This window comes from Toxorhynchites rutilus, chromosome 1, assembly GCF_029784135.1.
Source record: "Toxorhynchites rutilus septentrionalis strain SRP chromosome 1, ASM2978413v1, whole genome shotgun sequence".
NCBI classification, from domain to species: Eukaryota; Metazoa; Arthropoda; class Insecta; order Diptera; family Culicidae; genus Toxorhynchites; species Toxorhynchites rutilus.
This window is the reverse complement of record NC_073744.1, coordinates 68,453,286-68,481,008: the sequence shown is the minus strand read 5'-3', so window position 1 is coordinate 68,481,008 and position 27,723 is coordinate 68,453,286. Positions and strand designations below refer to the sequence as shown.

The 27,723-nt window shown below is 37.8% G+C and overlaps 1 protein-coding gene across 5 annotated transcripts in view; it reads left to right on the top strand.

The window, feature by feature from the left end:
• The window catches only part of LOC129763408 (probable serine/threonine-protein kinase DDB_G0282963), a 480,711-nt gene that overhangs the window by 407,348 nt on the left and 45,640 nt on the right, over positions 1–27,723 (top strand). For all 5 annotated transcript variants that reach the window (XM_055762442.1, XM_055762444.1, XM_055762445.1 and 2 more), the window contains one exon: positions 1,190–1,283. In XM_055762442.1, the coding sequence (XP_055618417.1) occupies positions 1,190–1,283 (94 nt within the window). The remainder of the gene's footprint in view (positions 1–1,189; positions 1,284–27,723) is intronic.

Below are 27,723 nucleotides of genomic sequence, written 5' to 3'. Positions count from 1 at the left end.
TCGATTAAATCACCGAAATTAATGTACGCTGATGACCTGAAGGTTTTTCGCAGCATAACGTCTATGTTGGACGTGTACTGCCTGAAAACGTTATACTGCTCTATAGTTCGCCGTTCCATAACGTTCACATCAGGAGAATTGAAAGTGTACAAAAATGTTTCGTCCACTACGCTCTTCGCCAGTTACCTTGGTCCGATCCCAAACACCTTTCTGCCTACGAAGATCGCTGCCAACTCCTTCATTTGCCAATGCTCAAAAAAAGGAGAATGATCCTACAACGACTTTTAATTTTTGACATAATTTCCAACAATATCGACTGTGCCGAACTACTTGGTAAAATTAATTTTCACGCATCGTTAAGACAAACCCGACATATTGAGCTTCTCCGACTACAAACTCATCGGTCTCAATATGGACAGAACAACCCATTGGATATATATTGCCGTTTATTCAACGAAGTTGATGACCAATTTGACTTGAACATGTCCAAAAATGTGTTTAGATTAAGAATTAGTTCATAAGTGTCTGTGCGGTGTTTTTAATCGAAGACTAAATAAATAAATAAAATAAATTAAATAAAATGAATGAGAAAAAACAGCTGAAAAGGAGAGATTTCGCCAAGAGCCTTTTCTTTCAATACTCTTCTAAAAAGTTATTTCAAAAATTTCAATCCTTCCAAAAATAATAAACAAGCGGATAAAATAATACAACTATCCAGTCCTACGCTGAAAATGCGTTCGTGCACTAGGCACCATCCCTCCCAATCTTCTCCCCTAGCTGGCTGACACACATGACCGAGATGATGCGGTGACAGGGCAGGGCAGGTCTACAGTTTGAGAGCGATCTATTCATAAAATGATCCTCCTTGCTTATATAAAAGATACAATCCCTGCCACCTGCCACCTGGCCGCGGCAGATATTTGGCAACCGGACCAAGAAAGCGTTTCTCTTTCAGTGCAATACAATCGCTCTATAGCTGTCTTCCGATCGTTAAATCTCGATAGCCCATGTAGAGATGTCATTTTGCGGGGCCAACACCCCGATCACATGTGGTTCTTGGTCGTTTTACCGCTTGTGGCGGTGAGAGTGTAGTCAAAATAAACCTGGTTTTGTTTCGGTACTTTTCATGTTTTATTCAGCTGCCTGACCATGTTCGTTCATTCGCATGTTTTTCCTCTTTCTTTTTCAGATGCTCCCAACGATGTCCTGTATATGGTTTGCGGAGTTGTCATTGCCATGCTCCTCGTGGGCCTCATCATAGTTTTAGTAGCAGTCACGATCAGGTGAGTTCAAAACAAAACCTATAAACAGCTGACAAACTTTCACACGATGCCACGGGAATATAGTCGCATTCGAAGCTGTGCGCTAGTGGACCAATTCCTCCGTGTGTAAAAACAAACAGTAGCAATGGTGCCGTAGTTTGTGATAACCTTGCGAGCGATGTCAGGGGTATGTTTATATTACGCCGGAAACTATTACAAAATTCGACTAGAAAGCAGCTGATAAGGCAGGCAGCGTTGAGCGTCATCGGCAGACGCATTCATCAGCGCAAATCGAGGCGCCGCTGGTCCCCGACTGACCGATGCCGAGATGATCTCTGACATACATTTGTCACGCCTCACGAGTGGCGTTCATTTTGGACATGTTTTGTTTTTGGTTTGGATTTTACTGGTTTCGATTGCAATGAACCAGGATTTGGAAACAAGATTCACGGCTTCCACCGTCAATGTTAAGCGCTTCAAACGAAAAAACTCATGGCTTCTGCTAAGGCTTTGCCTTTTTTTCGTTGGGAACTATTTCTATCTCCATCGCCGAAAGGTTAGGATGCTCAGTCACAAGTGCATCTGACAGATAGAATGAAAATTGGTTACATTACAAAAATAGATAACAATCAAGTGGGGTTATTTCTGGTCACTAAAAAGACATTGCTACTTATTCTTCCTCTCATCCGGTTCGAATGGCATTCTGCTACAACTTGTCGGGGAGGGGCTCGTTTGGTTTCTTCGGGCCGAATGACAATGGTATTCTTTACATTTTTTCCAAATCTCCGCTGACCGTGCACTCTAATTAGGTTGACCAAAATTTTCAAGAGTGAAAACGGGGCACATAAGACCAAAAAAAAACAAAAAGACCTTTTTTTTATAAAAAAATAATCCGATAATATTTTTAAAAATATTCTATTGAGTGAATTAAATCAATCAATCATTCTTAGACGTACTTGCTCTCTTCTCTACTACGAAGAAAAATTTAGATGGCGAAGACACTTTGCGAAGGACATTACGATTTTTGGAAATTTTATCATAAAATTTGTCACATTCCAGTCAAACAGAACTATGATCTGGAATGTGACTTTCAAAGCGTTTATGGCTTAAACATTGAGTCGAGATCTCAATGTCCATATATTGACCATTATAAAATACAAAATCTTATCAACCGATGCGGTGTTTAGCAACTAAATCAGTAAACTTCACGAATTCCTTATATTCGAGAAATTTGTTTTCAATTTCCGAAAATATTTGCGCACGACTATTTACAACTCGTACGCATTATTTGTTCCACCTTTTCTATCATCAACTTCAATTCCTGTAATCTATATGAATAGAAAGTTTTTACTGATGCCACTTTGTTATATCTGCTCATTCAGGAATGTACTGTAATGTAATACTGTTATGTTTCGTTTTTCAATGTTGGAGAGGCAGTTTCGTAAAAGTTTCCACAGTTTTTAAAAATTTTGTGTCCTGTATTTTACTTGAATCAACTAACGGATGTTCCATAAAAAATGAGAATGATTTCAATACCTTTCTGTGAAAAAAGTAAAAAGCGTAAATTTATTCTCACCGAGAGAATTGCTCTATTGACGAATTTACGTTGGATTTACAACCAGATGGCGCAGCGAGTAAATTTCCCGGTTTCATGTATTCTTTCCACACTGAAAAGGTTAGAAAATCATCATTTTACAATGTGCTATGTGTATTACGAGGAATGGCTTGTTATTAGTATTGTAACTTTATTTTTTTTTCAACTAAGTAAACGATGAATAGGGTGTTTTGCGCTAAAAATACCTCAAATCCTTCTCGTATCGGCCCCTGCATAACCAATGATATCAGCCAATTTGATATCATATCGATTTCATCACAATTATCCATAATATCAATAACCGGTATGCATTATCAAACTTAAGATTTTCGAAGATTATCTATGACTTTGGTCAAATCGCGTGTTGAAACCGTCGTAAATATACAAAGCCCTAACTTTCTTACCATATACTGACGACATTCAATGGCTGAAATGAATCTAAATTGAAATAAAATGAATAATCACCACCGAATCTTGCTTTTCAGTGCGTAAAATAAACAAACACCCTCACTTTTGTGGTTCTGAGCTCTAATGTAGATGTCGCATGAGCTGATTCAGCTTTGCGTAAATTCGTCAATTGGTGTTCCTAGAAACAGTTCGATCAAAGCTGGCGTCGAAACAGCAAGCACTTCGCGAGCGTATTGTATGGCTCTTTGAAACGCGAGAAAGTCAAGGAAATAAGTTTACAGTAGACCACTTTTGGGACGGAAATGTGCCGGTGAGCACTGTTTACCGGATCCTGGCATCCCGAAACGTCAAGCGGAAAACCGGTAGTGGCCGTCCGACAAAGATCATGTCGAAAACGAAGAAGATCTCTGAAAAATCTGTTCGATAACGAGGACGCTACGAGTTTGCGTGACGCCGGCCGAAAATGTCGCTGCTCCCTTTCCTACATCCACAGAATTCTCAAGCAGGAGGGTATCGTCTGTCGGAAGAAGACTAGGTCCCCAAAGTACACGGAAGAGCAGATAGCGAACGTGAAATCTCTGTGCCGGTGGATGACGAAGAATTATCGCGGGACGTCGATCGTGCTGGTTGACGAGAGTTATTTTCCGCTGTCAAAGTCCCACAAACCCAGCAATGACCGGTACTATACCAGCGACAAGGCGTCCACACCCTCCGGGGTGAAGTACAAATACAAGCATAAGTTTGAGAAGAAAGTTATGCTGTATATTGCAATCTCTGACACAGGGAATTCAAAGCCGTGATTTAAAAAGCCAATTGGACTTGCCATCAATCAGAAGGTGTACCAGGAGAAGTGCCTGGAGAAGATTCTAGTTCCGTTCCTAGAGGAGCATCATTCTGATGGGAGGTACGTCTTCTGGCCGGACAGGGCGTCTTCCCATTACGCCAAGAAGACGTTGACGTACCTCGATTACCTCGATTTCTTAAGCCAAATAACACGCCTTGAATGTATTCCGAGAGGCAAGCTCTAGAATACGCGTGACCACAGTACAAGTCGAAGGTAATTTCTCTGACGAAAAATCCCCCGGCCAGAACGATAATCGAACCCGAACACCCGGTATGATTTGTTATCTCTAAATGCCTGGTAAAATTCAGTATAAAAATATTCCAAAGTGGATTTTCATGTGGGAGCACTTGCGATAGTGTGCCAAGTGCTCCGCGGAGCACTGTTAAAATTAACAAAAATTAGATTCATTCTCATATTCCCATACAGTTGTTTTGTGCATTCCTGTGCCTACCGACCCGTGCTTTCTATACCGAGGAACGAGTGTAGACATAAGGTATATTCTTATATCTGCCACTGTGAATGAGCTATGCGTAATCGCTCGCTTGAAATGCAAATGCAGCGTTCGTTCGTACGGACACTATGGTGAGAGGAGATATTGCAAATTAACCCCGCCCGTTTATACCTAATTGAAACGTCAATTACGTCAATGATGTATTTTACGGCTGGCATAATCACGTCCATTTAATAATTGAGTTAATATGATTTTGTAAAGATGGAACTTTCAACCAAAGCGAAGCATCACCATATTTGCGCATAGAGCTTCTCGGTGACTACTCAGTTGAAACTCTTACTCGTTCCACATTTTCAGATGCTCTTCAAATCGTATTTCGTTCAATTGAGGTACCTGTGGCGATCTCACAAATCAACCAAGTTAGATTTGCTTCAAGTATAGAGAATTCTGAGCCTGAGTCACTGACCGACTGTTTTCATAAAAGGCACGGATGACGAAGTCCCGATGTTCACCCGACGAAATTATTATAATGATTGAATATGGGATCTGAAGACAAACACAGCGGCATGACACCGGCCATTGTGCCTCCTCTCCAGACGAAATGGTAAGCATGCAAATTGAATAAAATCATTCCGTAAACCTGGGTCAACAAAGCGGTCTTATCTTGGACACAACCCTCTATATTTTTTGAGAACCTTTTGCACCTTATTAGTCTAAAATACTTCTTCCCTATTATGTTGATGAATTTTAGATAAAATTATCAAAATCACCAGCAACTTTAGTGTTAGATACCGTCGATGGGGGTGAAAATTGGTTATGGGGGTGAAATTGGGTCAAAAATGGAGAAAGTTTCTTGACAACTATTGCGAATATTTTTGAAAGCTGTGAGCCGTTTAATAGGGACATATTTCCATAACTTCCAATGCATAATACCTTTTGATGTGTAAATAGCCACCAAATAACACCTCAGAAAAAAATCTCATGCCCAGCGTCATACAAAACTACTAAAATTGGAAATATTGGATAAAATTATTCTTTAAAGAGTAATTATTGATTTTGGACATCAAACTTTTTGACGTAGGATTACGTCTTTCGGGAACATATGGGGGTATAAATTGAAAAACGAAAATCGATCGCATCGTGAAAAATGTCCAATTTCAAACGCTCAGTCAATTGATGAGATTTTTGCATCAAACGATTTCGGCACTCTATAACAATTTCTCACCTTGAATAAAATTATATATATATATATATATATATATATATATCATGTAACTAACTATCGAATAATTGAAAGATCTCAACCCCTATCCTAACGGAAATACCCACTTCTGATTGGTCGAAATTCACGACACATGCGGAGGGTCCCTAACAGAGACATCAAAACCAAGCTGCCTAGGGGAAATTGGCATTGTAAATACATAAAAGTAGGGGGAGCTTTTGCTCCCACCGAAATGTGTTCCCTAATAGAGACAACAAAACCAAGCTGTCTGGGGGAATCGACATTGAAAATTCATGTAAGGTAAATGATTTTGGTTTGTCCAGTCGAAAATATGATCATGGTTTGCCCACTTTTTTGAATGCTCTAATTCAGCGCTCCTGTGTCAAATAAGGCCTTCGAATGTTTCGAAACATATAAATGAAATTGCCTTTTACATGATATATAGTAGTTTGATAGTATATTTTTACGAAATCACATGTTTTAAAGGATTATAAAATACACCTTCTATTTGTGTCAATGCGCTCCTCATTCGAGCTAACTTTTAATCGATCACCAGATGATTATTTGGCACGTATTCAGACCTTTTCTGGATTACAACACTTATAAATATTGTAAACATCATGCTTGCTCACCATTTGTATCGGATTTACATAGCTAAACCATTAAATTAACGCATTTTAATGAACTCAATTCTGATCATGAGTTGTCCAATTCAATAATGTTGTTTTGTCCACATGATTTCTATGGCAACCGCTTGGCGCGCTGCAGTTTGTTTATGGTGTGCTTCGCGCATAGCAGAAGTATGGTTTTTCTGTGTTGATTGTGTTGAGGTGAACACTTCTAAAATGCCCAAGAAAAGGCAATATTCTGAAGAAAGCCTAAATTATGAATGAATCAATATGATGACAGTGATAAACAGTGATAAAAAAAGCAATGATAAATGCAACATCTAATTGCGAATTCGAATGTTTTCATTCAAAAATGGAGATTTCTAAAACCGGACAAACCATGATCATTTTTTGGGCAAACCATGATCAGAGGTGGTCAAACCATGATCATAATTCTTCTTTAAGGAAAATCGTTAAAAAACATAAAAATTTGAATAATTTCAACACTTTATGGTAGTATTAGCAACTAGAGACTTGGGGCTTTTCAACAAACCCAAACTCGTATCGATTATGTGTGATTTTCATGAAGAAAAATCGATTTGCATTTACTAGTTGCGTAAAAACACCCCAAATTGGACAAACCAAGATCATTTACCCTATTCATGTATGTAGGGGAAACTTTTGTTCCTATCGAAATGTGTTCCCTAACAGAGACATGAATACCAAGTTGCCTGGTGGAAATCGACATTGCAAACACATGAAAGTAGGGGGACCCTTTTTTCTCACCGAAATGTATTCCCTAACAGAGACATCAAAACCAAGGTGCCCGAGGGAAATCGGCATTGGAAATATATGTAAGTAGGGGGCATTTTTATACTGCAAGTAAGGTGAGTGATACGATTAATTCTAGCAAATAAAATTTAAATTTGGATCTTTAAAGTTGGTTGCTTCGTGAAATTTCATATCAATGACCGAACGTGTATTGTGAAAAATTTAGCACAAATGTTAGTGTAAAATTCTAAATGGTAGCAGTTGTGTTAGAAATGACTTGAAATATGAAACGATTTATTTCAATTTTCATAAATAAAAACCAAGGTGTGTTCGCGCTCGACAACGGGTCGTTTGGATGTCTGCTTTGTTGTGTTGATTTTCACCCAAGAAAAGTTTATACGGCGAGAAAGATTGGAAAAGTGAAGAAATATTAGAAAAAGTGATTTCCCATATGCTCTACATATAGTATTAGGTGTTGTTAGTCCAATTGAAATTCGCATTGGGTTGAATAAACATTCAGAAAGTAAAAATTATAAAAGAAAATTACCTTTCCATTTCAAATATGTTTTCTCTATATTAAAGTAACATGTTTTTACTGATGAGAAAAATTGATAATTGTGCTCGGTATTGGTAATTATCTTATATTACATTGGTGAGTTTTTTTCTCTCTATTTCATCCATACATAACACAGGAGGCATCTCGTCTAGGATCACAGAGGGCGGTTTTCACCATATCTCGTTCCACTTCGGTATCTTTTATCTGATACGCACTATCCAACGACTGTTTACCATCCCTCTGTCATCATCACTCGGTGAAGACTGGTGGAGTGAACCAACAATACCCAACAACCAAACGAAACGGCCCTTTTCAGGGCCACCGATTCATTATCAAAGAGTTTGACGATGTAATTCTTCAAACATATCCAAAATCAAAAGATAGCCTAACGGAATCCTACGTCAACTATGCGATCGTGTCTCGGACACAACCCTCCTGCGACTTTTTTTTTCATTCGAATTTCAATATTTTCGAAATAATCTCTTATTTACACTGAGTGGGGGATGAGAATGGGTCGAGCACAACATTGAATTCTAGGGGGTCTCCGTAGCCACATTGGTTGCGCGTTCGCGATCGATCGTGAGTTCAAAACTCAGGGCCCTCATTGACCATCTTTGTGTTGTTACAGAATAACTACGTCCACGCAACAATCATCAGTGATGGAGATCGATCCACGGTCGAATTAAGATCGATTCATCCATACAACTGCTCTGCTCTGCAAGACACATCGGACTGCTGTTCTATAAATAACGCAACAATGATCAATCAACTGTCTCCGCTGTCCGGTCTAACTGGATAATGGAAGAACAGAACGAAAACTCTTACGCCTATATGGCAACTGTGTAAATGTGTACCATATGCAATGGTATAGAAGGGAATACTCTAACGCCGAAAACATGGCAACTGTGTAATGTGCTAATTATAGATATGATAAACATGTGACATGTACACGATTGAAATTCGGCTCTGTTACAGCTAAAGCTAATGAGCCTAAAATAAACAAAAGGGATAAAAAAACATTGAATTCCATGCCAAACCGATATAGTGATTATCAGATTTTGATGAAAATTGGTAGTTTTATTCCTCATCGTAAAATATTAGACCCATATTTTTTTATTTTATTTTTTTTTTCATCAAGGTGGCCATTTTCATTTTATGGTGGTTCGAAAAATCAAATTTTACCACATTTTCATCGTCGACGGCATTTGGTATCGAAAAAAAATTCGATTTTCCAAATTTCCTTTACTTGGAAGATTTTCGAGGATCTAAAAATCAAAACTTTGAGCGCTTTGGGGCACCCCTAAATCATGTCCGATTGAGCTGAAACTTTGCACAGATATTTTTTTTGAGCCAATAAACAAAACGTACATGGTCGGTTTTTGAAATTCGATGATGAAATTTTTCTCACACATATTGGATGCTCGTGGTTTTCCTAGAAGTGTAAACCGTAATCATTGCATCCCAACCGGTCTCTAATTACCCTCTAAATCTACCAATATTACTTCACATACATGGTTTCTAATTTATTTCCGAACCACAGCGGTAATCGCTAATTTTCACGCCCTTATGATCCGGTTAAGCTGTCCAGCTTACCAGCCAGACTCTTACGTCCGCAAAAGAAGGCCTCCGATCGCCAGTGTATGGTGAATAGACTAGACTAAACATTGGGGTCTCGTGTGCGCAACCCAAACCAGTGCGGGATACCAGTGCGCCCACGCGACGCTTGGGTTCCATCGTTGTTCCGTGAGAATATACAAACCGCTCATATAGCGCCGCCAAGCATGTCTCCAATGTCGGCGAGACCTGTGTGGCTTCAGTTTTCCTCAGGAAGAAACTTCCAGCAACAGGCGGCGGCAGCAGCAGCAGTTGAATACTCAATGACGACCGCCTTGTATTACCAACTGGCCGAAGGCTGGTCTAATTTCATCCAGCTGGCGTCTGCTGGTGCACAGAGCCTCCTCAATCGGTGGGACCTGTGTCTCCAGATCTATTCGTAAGGCGTGGGATTTAGATTTCTACTAGTTGATAGCGCACGGCCGCTGTTTGCCATTATTATAGAGAAATGTTTGTTTGCTACCGAGATCAAGTTCGAGAGCTTTTGGCGAGACACTAAGTAAGCGTGAACTTTGAGCATGTTAGAAAAGATTTACCGTGTACATTTTGAAACGCTACAACAGTTGAGAACCTTCTAGACGTAACATTCACATACGAATGCTCTCAAACTGCTTTTACATCCACGCCATATCACGTGGCGACAGATCTGTGGCATATGAGTGACAAACCTTTCCAATGACTACAATACAATGCATGTAACTCAATACCTGCTCTCCCATATACAATAGGATAAGCGCTAGCAGTTGTAAATCAGGAAAATGGTGATTACTGTCATATCACATACACTGACCATAACAAATAACACGTCACCACTAGTCGGCACAGGTAAATCGAAATTTAGTGGCCAGACGGGGAAGTATATCGCTGTCCGCAGCTGACATTCCCGTGTTCATAAATAATTCCGAAGCTTCTGTTCGTTGTAATTGAGATCTTTCCTGAATGTCACGGAATATGTTTCGGATAACTCCGCTGATACCTCGTAACATGGCTCGGTGTTATCAGCTTGCATGTAACAAACAACTAGACCACAACATCACCAGGAAAAGTTGCAACCCAACTTTTACTAGTTGGAAGCGGTTTAGACGACAGCGCCATAAGATGCACAACAATCGTCCCTTCAATCCGATCGGCTGAAAACTGGTTCTTTGAAAGTTCAGGCGCCAGGTTATCCTTGATATATGATACGATGAGCATCGCATTGGACGCTACAGAGCCGCTTCCTGGCTGCCTGGCAAGAACAGTGAACCATTATTTCAGCCACTGTTTTGGGGGTTCGGCGGAACAGAAGTCAGAACGACACCAGATATCACTGGTTGTGAGCGAAGCATAACATGCAATGCTATCATGTGCCAAGAAAAAGGCGATGAAACGTGTAATGTTACACAGTATCGAAATATACGCTGAACGTATACCGTTAATCGATTTGCGAGAGGTAGTGTCGCATGTTGAGTACATAGTTCCGTGTTCAATGAGTTTTATTCACTTCCCAGGTGGTGGCATTTCAATACGATAGGTTTGATATATGGTAGTCGACGTGTTTCCATGTAGGGATATTGGGAGGAGGGGGGATAATGACAGGTTAAGGAAAAATTCGCTTGTATCTGTGGAAACTTGCGTTTTCCTAAACTCAAACGCAGTTTTTTTGCAGTTCACTATTCTGTTTTCCGAATTAATCCCTCAAATGTTGCACAAGAAAGTGTTTTTTATGTTCTACTGGCATAAAAACAGAGTAAAAAGTTTTACTTTTTTTGTCCTGCGAGTAAAACAGACAAATGATGGGGGTAAGACGATCAGGTAATGTAGTTAAATTTTATTGCGCGAAAGGAGTAATTTTATTCAATTAGAGTATGAAATCAGTTCGAATGTTTCATCAATGTTGAAAACATTACGAATCCATCAGAAGTGGTTTCGTGTATTTCTCAAACCACAGACCATGTGATAAACATGGGCCTGATTCTCGAATACACTTCGAATACCCTTCACGGTGGAAACGGAATGAAACGTATTCGCGATTGCAAAGGTACGGTGTCGACATCTGGTTATGAAATTAGTTTCCCACTAAAACTTATCATTATAATATCAAATTATCTTCAGATCAAATTTTTGTATGAGATTATTATACCACATGACGAGAACAAAGTTTTCCATTCACATTGAACATCAGTTTGATACGAAGAAGTTAATTTTCATTGATGATTTTCATTTGAAAAGTGCTCATTCTGCCTGAAAACTCATTATTATCTTCGACACTTCACTAACTCGTAAAACGTAGTTCAGTGGCGTACCGTTTAATGCGTTTCCACCGTGAAGTTTATTCGAGAATCAGGCCCCATGTCTCTATCTCCGAAACCTATCTGATGATTTCCGCTTCTCGACGTAGGTATTCCTTAAGAATAGAATAAACAGATGTATCAAAAACTTTTCACTGTCCGTCTTACTTCCGCTATACCAGCTGTGAGTTTCACCCCACCATCACAATTAAAAAATAAATAAAAATAAATAAAGAGTGGTTCAAATAATCAATTACTCGTTACCATTGATATGAAATTAAAAATACCCTATGATCAGAAAATACCGGGAATTTTTAAATAAAACAAAATACAGTCAATTTCAGACAAATTTGTTTCATCACCTTCAAAATATGATACATTTGAACCAACACACATATGCCAACGCTTGACCCAGTGCTCCATGCATCCCTGGTAGACCGACGAAGGGAAGGCCTTCAGTTCCCTTTGATTCTCCTCGATCGACTTAGATCACCTTCCACAAAGTGGCAACTTAAACTAGGGTAACAAAAAAAAAGTCGCGTGGTGCCATACTATGTGAATAAGGTGCTTGCTCGTTGGCATTTACTCAATGTTTGGTCTAATAATTCAGTACAATTCGGGCTCGGCGCGATTATCATCATGCAAAATCCAAGAATTGTCGGCTCAAAGACGATCAGGCAGGTACTAATAATCGGATGGCACTAAAACCTGACAGATATGCAGCTTAAGGGCGTACCAACATAAGCTTGTTCTACTGTTTATAGCAAGGGCACCAATTACTCACAAAGGAAGAAAAGGAGGGTATGATGATATAGGGACAATAACACTCGATGATCGATAACTTTAAGGAAAACATATATTTGGGACATGTAATCAAGGTATAACCGAGCCAGCACATCTCTCATCGGCACATTGGGTTGTCTTCCTCGGGCCCGGAGGGAGTTTTATAAATTAGATCTGACGATAAGATACACCTCGCACGACTAATCAACGTGCTCGATGTCGTGATAGCCTACTCTTAAATTTGGTTGCTGTGGGTAACTGCAACTTGCCGCACAATTCGAAAGAAACAATGTTTACAAAATTCGGAGCTCTCTAAAAATGTGACCGATCCGCACGGTAGCGGATCAACAACTGAACCCATTATATAATCTGAGGATTTTGATGAATAGAAAAATATCATCATTCTGAAAGGCACGAGAAACATATTCATAACATGGCAAAGTTGGAGCTATCCATGTGAATTCGAGTGTAAATTTTCTTTTTTTTTGTATCTTCGCTTCAACAGGACTGCTTTAGAGCTGGACGATCGTTATCTGGAGTGTTGTAGCCCAGTTGAAAAAGAGCTATGGACGAATTTCATGTCAACTCGACTGGCCGTTGGCAGCACCATCTCAGATAGCAGTGAAACGTTGTGGGTGTAAAGACATGGGTCGTTTAAACAATCTTGCATACTTGAAATATTCAAAAATAATTAGACTACTTTTTGCAAAAAACCTTTTTTTTTCTTTTTTTTTTTTTTGACAAAAATTTATAACTTAAAAACCATGATACCTACAAAATACTTGTCAAAGGATGAAATGTAGGAAAGTGTTTAAATTTTTACGAAAAAAATGCCAAAAAAATTCGCTGACAAAAAAAAGTTATTTTAAAAATTAGAATTCATTTTTCTCATAAACGTATTTTTTTGAAATTCCCAAAAATATATCATATATATAGCCCCTAAAATTTCCAACAAGTCGTCCATACATCTGAAGATGGACACTTTTACAGGGAAAAACTTTTTCTAACAACAACTTTTTTATATTTTCTTTGAAAAAAATACAACTAATCCTAATTTTGTTTAAAGTCAAGATAGCGATATAGTGAATTCGACAAAGTTTTAGAGCATATAAAACATGGAAAAATTGTTGTTCGAAAAACTTTTTCTCTGTAAAAGTGTCCATCTTTCGATGTATGGATGACTTGTTGGAAATTGTAAGGGCTATCCATATACAGCCATTCCATGTCAAACCGATATAGTGGTTCTCAGATTTTCGTGGAAAGTGAAAATTTTGTTCTTTGTTGCAAACCATTATATTTTTATACCCGTTTTTTTATATTTTTTTGTTGGGGTGCCTACTTTCATTTTAGGCCGAAATATCGACTTTTTCCCCCTTTATCCAAAAATGATTTTTTTCAAAAATTCATAGCTTGTGAACTACAGATTTAGACGGTCGCAATATCAAACTAAAGACACTTAGCTATTCATTCTTGGAAAAATGCTACGCTTGCAAAAATTCCAGGTTTTGGTTTTGTCATTTTTTTTGTATTCGTTTTTTATAGTTTTCATGGTCTCTGGACCAAGGGCGCTATATTTTTTTATAATTTTTATGGAAAGCTGAGGATTCACATAATATATCTCGAAACCAGGGAGGCGTTTCCTTTTGTTTTTGAGTTATGATTTTTCAAAGTTACCCGATGGTCCAAAAAATTTTTCCCTTTTTACCAAAAAATGACTTTTATCAAAAATTTATTACTTTTGAATTTCTACACCGATTCAGATGATCGGCATGTCAAATTAAAGCCTAATAGCTAGCCTTTTTTTAAAAAATAACACGCTTGCCAATTAATTGAATTGTAGTCACATACATCCAGTCTAGTCACATAGAAAAATTGTACGAAAACTGAAAACATGTTAACATTGAAAAATCATAACTTGAAAACGAAAAATAACACCTCTCTGATATATTATGTGAAAAAACCTCAACTTTCAGGAAAAAAATATAACAAAATATGGCGCCCTAGGTCCCGAAATGATGTAAGCTATAAAAAAACAAATATAATCAATAATTACGAAAACAAAATCCATTTTTACTCAGAGTTTAATATTTTTTCAAACAAGACTAGGTCATCGGCTTTAATTTGATATGTCGATCGTCTGAATCGGTCAAGTAGATCAAAAGTTATGATTTTTTGCAGTGGAAAAAATGGGGAAAAATGATTTTTCGGACCATCGGTTAACTTTGAGAAATCATAACTCAAAAACGAAAAAAACGCCTTCCTGATTTCAAGATATATCATGTGAAAAATCATCAGCTTTCCATAAAAAATATAAAAATATATAGCGCCCTTGGCCCCGAGACCATGAAAACTAAAAAAACGAATACAATCAATAATGACAAAGCCAAAACCTGGATTTTTTGCAAGCGTAGCATTTTTCCAAGAATGACTAGCTAATTAGCTGTAGTTTTATATATCGACCGTCTAAATCGGTTCAGTAGTTCACAAGTTATGAATTGAAAAATGTCATTTTTGGAAAAAAGGGGAAAAAGTCGATATTTTGGATCAGCCTAAAATGAAAATAGGCACCCTAACAAAAAAAATGACAAATACGAGTAATGTTTTGCAATAAAGAACAAACCTACCACTTTTCGCGAAAATCTGAGAATCACTATATCGGTTTGCCATGGAATTGCTGGATATATATATTTTTTTGGGAATTAAAAAAATATACGTTTTTGAGAAAAATTAATTTTAATTTTTAAAATAACTTTTTTGTCAGCGAAATGTGAAAAAATTTGGCTTTTTCCAAAAAGTAGTCTAATTATTTTTCGAATATTTCAAGTATGCGAAGTTGCTTAAATGACCCATGTCTTTACACCCACAACGTTTCACTACTATCTGAGATGGTGCTGCCATCTCCTAAGACGAGTTGGCATGAAATTCGTCTATGAGTAAATAATATACGTCATATTCAATTTAAGTTTTTGTTGTGAGGGGCATTCGAATGTAATTTTAGATGTTACAAAAATTGAGAAAAAAAACAACATTTAATTATAGAGCAATTCAACACAGAATCAGCTGGCCGCAGACACGACTCTCTCCGATTTTTTGAAAACTTTAAACTTTTAAAACTTGATGGAGACTACCTAAATCACAACTTTTAATATCATATAACCAATTTAAATCACGACTGATTTTTCAAAAGAGCGTATTCAAAATCATTGATATTTCTTTTAAAAATCGTTACTCAAAATCAAGATGTCTGATCAAAATATGACGTTTGACAAAGTTATTGGAAAATCAAATGATTTTTCGGAAAGATTACATTTCAAATGCGCTGTTAAAAAATCTTATTCAAAAACTTAGTTTTATATTGAAAGTCTTCTACATTTCTAAACACCCTCTCTTTGATATATTTTTTGTAAATTTTTATTGGAAAACTCTTCCAATTTAACAAAGTTTGGAGTAAAGTGGTGCTGTTGTATACTCACCAAAGTGGAGATATGATTTTTGAAATTTCAATGCTTTGTGAAATCGTAACCATTTAGGAAAAATGAGATATAAAATGGAATGCACATGCGATTCTACATGAAAAACTTTATATAACGTTCTATCCTAGAACCAACCGTTCTCGAGATATTAGTTAGTGAATACCATGCTTGCAGAAATGTTGTCGACATTATATACCTTATCGCTCATGTACAGTTCTATCCCTTCCTGATATAAATTAATGTTGATTTATACAAAAGTAACTACTCCTTGGTTCAAAAGATACTGGAATGTCCTGACGTAACGTAACAACTCTATATATCTGGGTTGTTCCTGGGTTATGAATAATGAGCTGGCATGATTATTCCTTGATGCTGAATAACCCCCAACTCAGGCAGATCCCTTTTCAAATTGAGCCCACGAGAAAAAGCGCTCGAAGAACACTGCCTTCCTGAACGAACTGCAACGTACATTGGACCGCTGTATTTAACTGCTACAGCATCACCAAGGTGCCCTAGCATTATTTTGCATCCTGCGATAAAAAACGGAATAAACTTATGTTTAGCAGCCATGACAAAATCATGATCATGAGATTAACACAATATTTGAGATTCATTAATCGGTGCCTGCTTAATGCCGTTGCGGTTGTTTAGCCCATTCCAACACGTGCTTTATCATCTTGGCTCAGAAAACAAACCTCATTCGGTCCCAGAATCGATTACGACTATATTTATATAGATTGGATCGAATGTCGTTTATACGCTGGGTGAATTGGGTCACAAAATATGACCCAAAACCATGTTTCTTTTCAAAAAACTCATTCGTACCTCCACCGTTTCCATAGTCATCTATAGTTCTCCCGTGGCCGATTGATTAGCGCCATACCTAACATGCCGGGGGTTCGTGTTCTGGTTGGGGGATTTTTGTCAAAGGAATGACCTCCGACTTGCACTGTGTTCAAGTTTATTCTAGAGATTGCCACTCAGAATCCATTCAAGGTGCGTAATTTGGCATAGAAATTTCAACTAAGTACTAAAAAAATTACGTTCAGGCGGCAAAGTTCTTCTAGGAACGTAAACGCCATTTTAGAAGAAGTTCACACTTTCTCTGTCAGAGTAAGTGTTTTTTTTTTCTTACGTCCGATCCGGGTGAAATGTCCATAGTGCTAAGTACTGTAAGACATTGATCAAATTGCAGAAAAATAATTCGAACTCAATACAAAACTTCCAGACCGTTCAGTGGAAACCAATTGAATTACACGATACAGTTTACTGTGTTGAGGTCTAGTAGCAACATTCGAGTTTGGGATCCAAACTGTTCTCTATCAGGTTAGAAGACAGTTTTAAATTGCTAAAATTTGAATGAAAATGTTTACTTTGCATTATTTAATTATTTAAAGTAAGTAATCCTAGCCTTATTTTTCCTAAATTTTCTGTTATTACCACTAGAACTTATCATTATAATATAAAATCATCTTCAGACAAAATATTCGTATAAGATTATCTAAAAAAAATCCATTTACATAGAATACTTATTTGATTGGGAAAAGTGAATTTTCCTTTAAATTTTTTATTTTAAAAGTGTGTTCATTCCACCTGAACATGCATTATTGACATTGTCGCTTCCGATATTCGGAGGCTCGAAATTCGATATCGTTAACTCGAATCAAACGATTCATTAAACTTCCCCTCGGTTTTGTTTGACGTTTTACAAAACAGTCTAGTTAGTAAGTGGATGTCGATAACTGGGATGCCTTTACAGCCCAGTTAACGAACGACTGCTGTATTTATTTGTTTTAGACTGTTCTTTTGTCGGTATTACAAAAGTCGAACTCGATAAAATACAGCCGACCATTACGGTTGGTCCGACCGCTCCGAAGCTGACTCATCTGTCAGGTAGTGTTTTGTTTTGTTTGTTATGTATTTGCGTATTTACTATTGTTAATTCAAAGCATCGATTACCGTTTTATGTTGTGAACTAATAGCATCTACCAATAATGACAGTGAATTCACCCAATCATTGATACATTGTAATGTTATTTTGAACACCAGACTTCTGTAATGCCGCTTTCACTCGACTCGACAGTGACTGCGACTTCAACATACATAATCGAGTTTATAATCTTCGTTCTATTTTTGACACTGTCGATTTCAATGGAGTTTCGCCGTATTTTCTCGGCGCCTGTGAGTCAACTCGGGGAAAACCAGATAATAACGCACTATTTACTCGCCCATAATTGAAAACAGATTTGTTTACTCGACGTTTGGTCAGCACTCAACATCATCCCACGCCGTACGGTTAGAAATACTAGTCGGGTGGTGTACATCCAAATGCAACCTAGTCTACAAGCAAACAAGCTTTCCCTCCAGAAACGGCCACAATAGCGCAATTCTAACAGGGCAGCCCTCGGCTGAGCTAATGAACCCGTGGGTAATCAATCGATTGAAACTAACGGACGCTGCTAAGGACATCAACTTCCAGCTCGATGACTATGTGTACGCCTTTGACTTATGCAAATCGATCCTCGGTGCATAGACTCTCCGGTCCAGTGGCTGGTCGTGAACTTGAGGCAGATATGACCGGCATCGAATTAACCACGGCGATAAATAAAAACATGATGAGATGAATGAACTAAAAATAATTTCACTTCGTAGTAAAATCACCCGCTAGAGGTTTGTTTTGTAAACAATGTGTCGCAATAGAAAATTCAATGTCTCGCCTTATTTATACCTTGTTTGCATCTGGTTAGTGGTTTCTTACGAGATTGAACGATGCCATGATTGCAAATGTGTACAAATGTACTTCTTCTTAAATTAATATCCGTTTCCGTTCTTAAATAAAATATTCGTGCTACTTGTCGCTGTGCAGAGGAGATAACTCAATTGAGTGGAATATCCTTTTCATGCGACCATTCAGTCTCATCAATATCATTTACTCGTCTCATAAAACGGCCCCATTGGCTGGTGGGTAAACATTTGCTAGCAATTGAACTTTGTTAGCAGCAATCGATTTGATGATCGTTTATGGCTCTATTTTCAGCTTCGATTGTCCATTTCCAATCAATTGTGATATATGTAGCTGACGAACATTCCACATTAGCATGACGCATTTATAAATTAATGGGCCCTTCTATTTGAACTTTAAAGGAACGTTTGTTGAAAACTGCTTCAATTCTGAGTTAAAATCACCGTCCAGAACTGCTCATTAACAACCGGACAGACAATTAATTTGTTCTTTGCCACCAATCGCTCGATTGACGACCAGATGTGACCCATATACTGCCAGAAGTTCGGTGGCATGAAAACATGGATACGACTCATCAGATTGGTGCAGTCGGTTAGCACCTCTGCAGCGCGGCTATCGTTGGATCGATAATGGATACATATTGAGGTCCTAATTGAGTAAATATTTGCGGGTTTCTTCGTGCGTAAAAATATTTCTTCAGTGCGCGATTTACAGAAAACATGTTTTGACCACTTCTTTGCGATCGCAGAATGGCAAACAAACATTCGATTAATTTTCCCAGGAGCATCAATATCGTTCTGCCGTTGGCGTCGATCGTCAACTGTACGCTGATCAATAACAGTAGACTTTTGGAGTCCAGCAATAACTGGCGTTTTACTACCAAAACCCGTCCGAATAGGTTCGCTCGTTTTATGACGTGCAAAAAATAGTACACGCGACTAACTTCGTTAGACCTTTGTACCGTCCGCTTTACGAGCATTGCCTTTTTTTGCTAAAAATTCTGCTAATGGCTGGGGCTTTGCTTTACAAACATTGCCAACTGAATGTAAACTGCGGCAGGGTAATAGGGTAATACCGTTGATGTGCGGAAATGCAAAATGCAATCACAGAATTACACTACAGGCAGTAATCGATTCGGATTGAACAGTTTTGTTTCATGTGCGCTTTTAGTTGAGCACATAGCTGCGAAAAAAAAAACAACTTTCGTGGATAGCAAACAGTACTCTACGATAGCTAATTATTCTTTCGCACGATATCAGTCTGGGCTCATATTTGCGTGACCTTACGTGTGCGAATTGGTTTGGGATTAAATATTACCACAACGTGTTATTATCTGCACGAACATTTAATATCCGTATGTATGATCAATAAAATATTTACACTATTGAAATGATGCAAATGGACCTCTGCTGCCGAGAGAAATCGATACTAAAGCATGCTCCGTTCTGTAATGGAGCAATTTCGCGCCAAATCAGCCGAAAAACAGCAACTTTTTACCGCGATCCTCTTCGAAAACTTGAAACATATGATGGAAGCTACTCAAAATCACAATTTTCATTATCATATGAGCAATTTGAATTACGACTGCTTTTTAAAAGGGGGGTTTTCAAAAGCATTTCTTTCAAAAAATCGTAACTCAAAATCCAGATGTCTGATTAGAATATGATGTTTGACAAAGTTGTTCGAATGAACTATTTAGGGAAAATAACATTTTAAATGCACTGTTAAAAACTTTTGCTCAAAAATTGAATTTAATGTTGAAAACTTTCATATCTCAAAACACCCTCCCTTTGATGTTTTTTTGACGTGGGACTACGTCTAACCGGAGTATATGGGGGGTAAAATGAAAACCTAAACACAGAGCATGCAGGAAAAAATGAAAGATTCCGAATGCTTATAACTCGAACATTTCTTACTGGATCGGGAAGATGTTTGCATCAATTGATAGGGAATATTTCTACGCTTCTATTGCAATTAATAAAATGTCGATTTTCATTAGATAAACAAATGAATAACTGTAAAATGTTAAGCGTTATCTAAACGCCCTAACTGCCTCGTTTTGATTGGCCCGATTTACGGATTCCCCAACACAGCCATCAAAACCAAGCAGCCTTGGGGAAATCTGCATTCCAAATACATAAAAGTATGGGGACTTTTGTTCTCACCGATATGTGTTCCCTAACACAGACTTCAAAACCAAGCAGCGTTTGAGAAATCGCATTGCAAATACATGAAAGCCGGGGTTATTTTTTTCAGACTGTAATGTGTTTCCCTAACACAGACTTCAAATCCATGGAGCGTGGGGAAATTGGCATAGCAAATACATGTAAGTCGGGTGCATTTTTGTTCCGACTGAAATATGTTCCCGTAACATAGACTTCAAATTCATGGAGCGTGGGGAAATTGGCATTACAAATACATGCAAGGGGGTATTTTTGTTTCGATTGAAATATGATTCCCTAACACAGACTTTAAATACAAGGAGCGTAGGGAAATTGGCATTACAAACACATGTAAGTCGAGGGCATTTTTGTTCCGGCTGAAATGTGTTTCCCAAGCACATTGAATTCGGAATTTTTTTCATTCAATCAAAAATTTAATAAATACAAACAAATGATTGCTAAGCCAAGGTAGTCCCACGTCAATCTTGCGGTTATATCATAGATATAACCCACCCAGTTTTTTGTATTACTTTATTGGAATCCACCAAAATGCAGATATTAATTTTTGAAAGTTTATGAAATTTCGATACTTTGTGAAATCATAATCATTTTTAGAAAAAATAAAATTAAAAATGGATTCTAAGTGCGATTCCACATGAAACACTATATAGAACGTTTTATCTTAAGATTAACTGCTCTCGAAATATAACTATTTTTTATAGTGTTGGGTTTTCAATTTACAGAAAATAACACATGAAAATTATAAAAAATATAAAAAAAATAATTATTGGGGGTTGAAAATCTCTCCTTCCCATTTATTCTTCAAGGATTATTGACGTAGGAATACGTCTAACCGGAAGATATAGGGGGTGAAATGGAAATCTAGGCACTGAACAAGTAGGAAAAAATGCAAGATTTGGAACGCTTATAACTCGAGCATTTCTCAATAGATCGCAAAGGTTTTTGCATCAATTGATAGGAAATATATCTACGCATCTATCATAACGAATAACATTTCATTTTTCATGAGATAAATAATTGAATAATTGTGAAATATCAAGCATTGTCAAAATGCCCTATGTGCCCATTTTTGATTGGTCCATTTTGTGCTCCTCAAATCGTACCGACCAAAACGGGCAACCAGAGCAGCAGCGAAATAGAATGAAGCACGATTGGAAAGGAAAAAGAAAAATATGAACGAAACATTGGTCGCAGTCTCACACATGCGTAATTCTCGAGCCAGCCAGTCAGCTTAAAAATCCCCGCTCCGCTGCCGTAACGATCATTCTCATTCAAACCGTACACCACATCGGTTCGCATCACAACACATCAACAAACCAACCCAAGCAGCCATGTCTGGACATGGTAAAGGAGGAAAAGTGAAGGGAAAGGCAAAATCCCGCTCGAACCGTGTTGATCTGGAGTTCCCCGCAAGGGTAGCTAGGCCGAGCGCGTTAGCACCAGTGCACCAGTCCACCTAGCCGGCGTTATATAGTTTCGGCCGCCGAAGTGATCGAGTTAGCTGGCAAAGCTGCTCGCGACGATGAGAAAAACCGCATTCAGAACAGAACACATCAAGACAACAGGCAGTTGCAGCGAGTGGCGAGCGGCAAACGCAATCGCAAAACGGCATCAGGTAGCAGAAGAAAAAAGTTTGTTCTTTATACAAACTGCTTTGGTGGCAAATCCAGAACAAGGCGGCATCGAGGGCGTTCGAAATGGTTTTTTTTTCAAAACCACGAGTTTTCTAAATTGGAACCATTCCATAAAACAAGGCGCTTTTCAGGGCCATTAAACCTTCCAAAAAAGAGTTTTCTAAAACATTATCCAAAATAATAATAAAACACAAATAGATTTTTTCATCATTTGTTTGCCAGGATCTGATGAGTATGTGAATTTGGCAGTTGTTCTGAGCTTATTGATAGTTGGGGACTTTCCTGATTATTCAATTTTCACCAATTCTTAAATTGTTTCCAGATTGAAAGTACAGTAATTTACAATTAGTTCGACATTTAGCTAATTGGACGGACATGTAATGCGACTTATTTAGTTGGACATTTTTGTAAACGTGCCATTGAATGTAATTCACTGTAAAATATGTCACAAGCTGGATGGGAAGAAATTTTCCAACTGTGAAAGCTGTGGCGAGTGGCAACAAATCGCTAAACAGGAAGGTTTAGCCGAACAAGATGGGGATATCGAGGGAAAACAAAACAATAAACTCTTTAGATTGAAGATGATTTTGTGATCCTGAAAAGGACCCTTTTTAGCCTGCATGTGAATCCAACGAGCGAACAAAAGGTAATGAATGTATTTTTTTGCCATCGCTCCCTTTTAACGCTCATTCGTTCGTCTCGTTGGACTCGCCCCTCTGGCTGAGTCAGCCGATTTGTCTCTATCCTGTGAGTGTGTACCGCTAGAGTATAAAACACGCGGACCCCAAAAAAATATCTTATTTTCTTTCAAACCGTAAACCCGTGTGGTTGTACGGCATGGGCATCGTGGACGTAACAAAGGAGGACAAGTTAAGGGAAAGGCAAAGTCCCACTCGAATCGTGCAGGTGTGCAGTTCCCCGTAGGTGTATCCGCCAATTGCTCCGCAAGGGTAACTAGGCCGAACGGATTGGTGCCGGAGCACCAGTATACCTAACAGCGATTATAGAGTTTCGGCCGTCGGAGTACTCGAGTTGGCTTGCAAAGCTGCTCACGACAATCAGAAAACACGCATCAAGAACAGAGCAGTTCGGCGCTCATCAAGGCAACAATTAGTTTCAGTGAGTAGCAAAGTGTTTCACCGGCACGTCCCATTAAATGTAATTTACTGAACAACATGTCACAAGCTGGATGGGAAGAAATTTTCCAACTGTGAAAGCTGTGGCGAGTGGCAAACGCAAAAGCTAAACAGGAAGGTTCAACCGAACAAGATGGGAATATCGAGTGATAACAAAAACACAACACCAAAGGTTCTTTTCAGAACCATCAACATATTCATAAAGAGTAAACAGTAAACTAACCCATTTTTCAGATAGGTAGATAGGTAGGTATTCACGTAGGAGAAGAAAATAAAACAATATATTTAAAATATATATTTAACAAAAGCTGTCCCCTTTGTATAGTCCTACGTCACTCCGGTTATGTCCCCGACATTACCCACCCGTCTTTTTCATGTTGACCACGACTGCGTTTTAGGTGACCCAAACATGATCTCCATTTTTGAATTACTTTTTCGAACATATCGGCTGGTATCTCACCGATTACACGTGATATGCTGTCTTCTAATGCTTTAATCGAAACTGGTTTATCGGCATAAACAAGAAATTCGACATACCCCTACAACGAAAAATACCACTGGTCTAAAACGAGAGATGAATAGTCTACGAAATTCATTGCGCAAATAGTCCATCGTTTCGTGTGTTGTGTGGCATGTGGCAACGACTTGTTGAAATCACATGTCAACCAGAATTAGCTCATGTATTTCGGGCAATAAAAAGTTGGAAATCATTATACGATAGTGATCACCATTGACCGTAACGTTGTTATCATCTTCACCTTTAACACGTTCACGCCGGCGCTGTAATTCATGCTCCTCGCCATCTGGCAGCTGCGCCGGCGTGAACGTGTTAACCCTCCTGTACTCGCATGCAAAATCATAACACGTATACTCGCGCACGGTGTCACAGACCGAAAATTGAACTTCTCTGTAATGTTGCCATTATGTATTTTTCAGACTTTATTGGCATTTATTTGAAGAAGAGGGTATGATTAAATGAAAAAAAAACTCCAAAAAATATGTATTCTTCGTCTTTATTATGTTTTAATAGTCATCTAATTCAGCCTCCTCAAAACAGAGTAATTTTTGATACTCCAACACATATAACGAAATTCGAATTTTTCACTCTTATTAGTTAAACGTAAGCAACTGAATATAATTTATGGAAGTACAAATAGTTATAAAATAACATAAAAACGTATTAATCGATTGTGGTTTCATTGGAGTATGAATCAGAACATACCATAACTGCATGCTCGAAGCAAACATATTTTTTACATTTCATGCAGTTGTAGCGTGTTTTTCGGGTCTTTTATCGAAGAGAAGAATGTATAACGACCTTCTAGATAATCACAAGATGATAAAGGTTCTGGAATATAAAGTTTGCATTTGTCTCTGTATTCTTGGTAAACTAAGAATAAATGCCTTTTTTAGATTGGGCATAAAAAGATGATATAAAAGGATTTCTAGGAACTTCCTTTTCTTTTTCTTGTTTTCTTGTCGATATTGTTCATTAGAAAAAAAATATCTCCGAAACTGTAACTGTTAATAATTACCATAAGCCACCGATTATTTAATAGTTTACTGTTTACAATTCTTCCACAAGTGAAATTATTTCACGAGTGGGTATATGTATGACCATTATATTTAGCGAATAACTATATGAAAGTCAAACATTTATATTTTGCTTTTGAACGTATGAATCTAACGACGAATATATCGACGAATAATTAATATATGGATCCGTTCAATCCAGTTACAAAAGGGACTGAAATCAAATAATAATAGTCCGGTAATGATTTTATGCATTATATTCAATAAATATTCCACGCCACTAACATTAATTTATACATTTCATTCAACAATATCCTAGAATATGAAAAAAAGTTTGTTGCTACCGGGAGCACTGCTTAAGAATCGAAGGGCGAACTGAACACAACTGCCCTGTGGGAAACAGGGTAAGGAAATGACAGTTCGTTGGTTGTCAACGTCACATGTATCAAGGGAGATAAAAAGAAAAACGATCGGAATAGGATTGAAAAAGAGAAGTGCGTATTATTAGAAAGTAGTGTTAATATCAGTAGAGAATTAAGGTTGTGAAAAGAGGAATATTCAAGCCGCTATAATCGAACAGCGCAGAATATTCAGTTGAGTTGTCGTTGTGGCCATTTTGCAGAGCTGACGGAATTTTCTAAGAAACTGGCCATAAAGAAGATTAAAATAGATTGAATTGTACCAAGCGCAAAGGGAATTTATAAATCTGGTTTGGCGACACCGATAGTGTAAGTTGAAACGGAACATGATTGTAGTAAAATAATTATAATTAATAAAAATTACAGTTTAAAGCTGCACCAAATAGAAAATAGTGTGTTGCTAGAGGCACGGTGCTGATCCTACCACTAAAATTCCCGAGCTAACAAAGGTACTTGTCCAAAAAAGTTACTCCTATACTCGCAGCGGTGTGTCAGACCGAAAATGTTAAAAAAGTGGCACACGTCCCGTTTGTAACAACACATGCTATACGCTAAACGATGACGAACGAACGAGTAACGAAGCTAGAGAGAATCGCAAAGTCGTAGTGTGGATATTTTCTGAGAAATGAACGAATTATTGATTTCTCGGTCTGACAGACCAATGCGCGAGTATAGGAGTGTTAAAGAAGTACTAGCCAATGATGCATTGCAGCAATTTTGTTTATAGTCGTATCCGTTCAACTAAAAAAATGCTTCGCTAAAGACAATTTTTCGATAAAAAAACACATTTTCAACAGAGCATTTATTTTGATGATAAAATTAAATAATTGTACGCGTTGTTTCGTTGTAAGTCTTTCCATTATGTAATAGCATAATCGAGGTCGGATGAATCTTTTGTTTTACCAACTCATCAGCGTTTTTCAGTAGTTCGGCAGCAATGATCACAACGGATGTGGTGCCATCTCCGACTTCTTCATCCTGCAGCTGGGCCAATTCACACAGAACTTTTGCAGCAGGATGCTCTACTTCTAGCAATCGCAATATAGTGGCACCATCGTTAGTGATCGTGACATCTCCGATGTCATCAACAAGCATTTTATCGAGACCGACCGGTCCCAGAGATGATTTGACGATGTTGGCTATGGATGATGCTGCCATAACTGGAAGCGAGAGGATATCGTAGTTTCTTAATTTGAAAAATGGTACTTTGCTGATAAATATTATTATGCGGTATTGTGTCCTGACTGTCGAAATCATCAGTTTCCATTATTTGTTCTAAATTAGAATTGAACCAACTTATAAATTATGTACACTAATCTCGGGTGAGCAACATAACCTCGAATTGCGGTAAATGAGTCATGTTGCACTAGAACTTTCCGCATTTAGCTGATCAGTATATTGATTTTTTTTTTTCAAAGGAAATTAATGACCAGGTACAGAAAAATAGAATAAAATGGTTCTAAGGAACTTATTCCTATCCTAAAACTCATAAGTTTGACTGGCTCCATTATGTATGTGCGTAGGTGTTTTTACTGCCCAAGACCAGATGATCAAATTTCGTTTTCAAAGGGCAGCCCATATGAATTTTTATTATAAAACTCTCAGTGATCTGATTGATGTTGGTAAAAGCAACAACTACGATACGATATACAACGAAACGATACGATATACTACGAAAGACTTAAACGAAACAACGCATAAAATTATTTAATTTTATCATCAAAATAAATGCTCTGTTGAAAATGTGTTTTTTTTATCGAAAAATTGTCTTTAGCGAAGCATTTTTTTAGTTGAACGGATACGACTATAAACAAAATTGCTGCAATGCATCATTGGCTCGTACTTCTTTAACACTCCTATACTCGCGCATTGGTCTGTCAGACCGAGAAATCAATAATTCGTTCATTTCTCAGAAAATATCCACACTACGACTTTGCGATTCTACACTACTTTAATTTTGGCACATGTTACGAATCAGACTTGATCTGTCAAAAACAGTGCGCTGAAAAACCAATCAATGAAAAAATCACCCGTTGTCAGACTGAGAAAAAAAAACCTTCTGTAAAAACCTACCTTCAGTTGTACTCACCAGGTGTATGCATATTAAACTGGAAACTTTCATAAAAATGCACGTCAAAAACCCAATCTAGCGTTGGCAGAAAACATTCCATCTTCGGCAGAAAACATACTTTTTCGTATGCTGAAGGGTGAAATGGTTA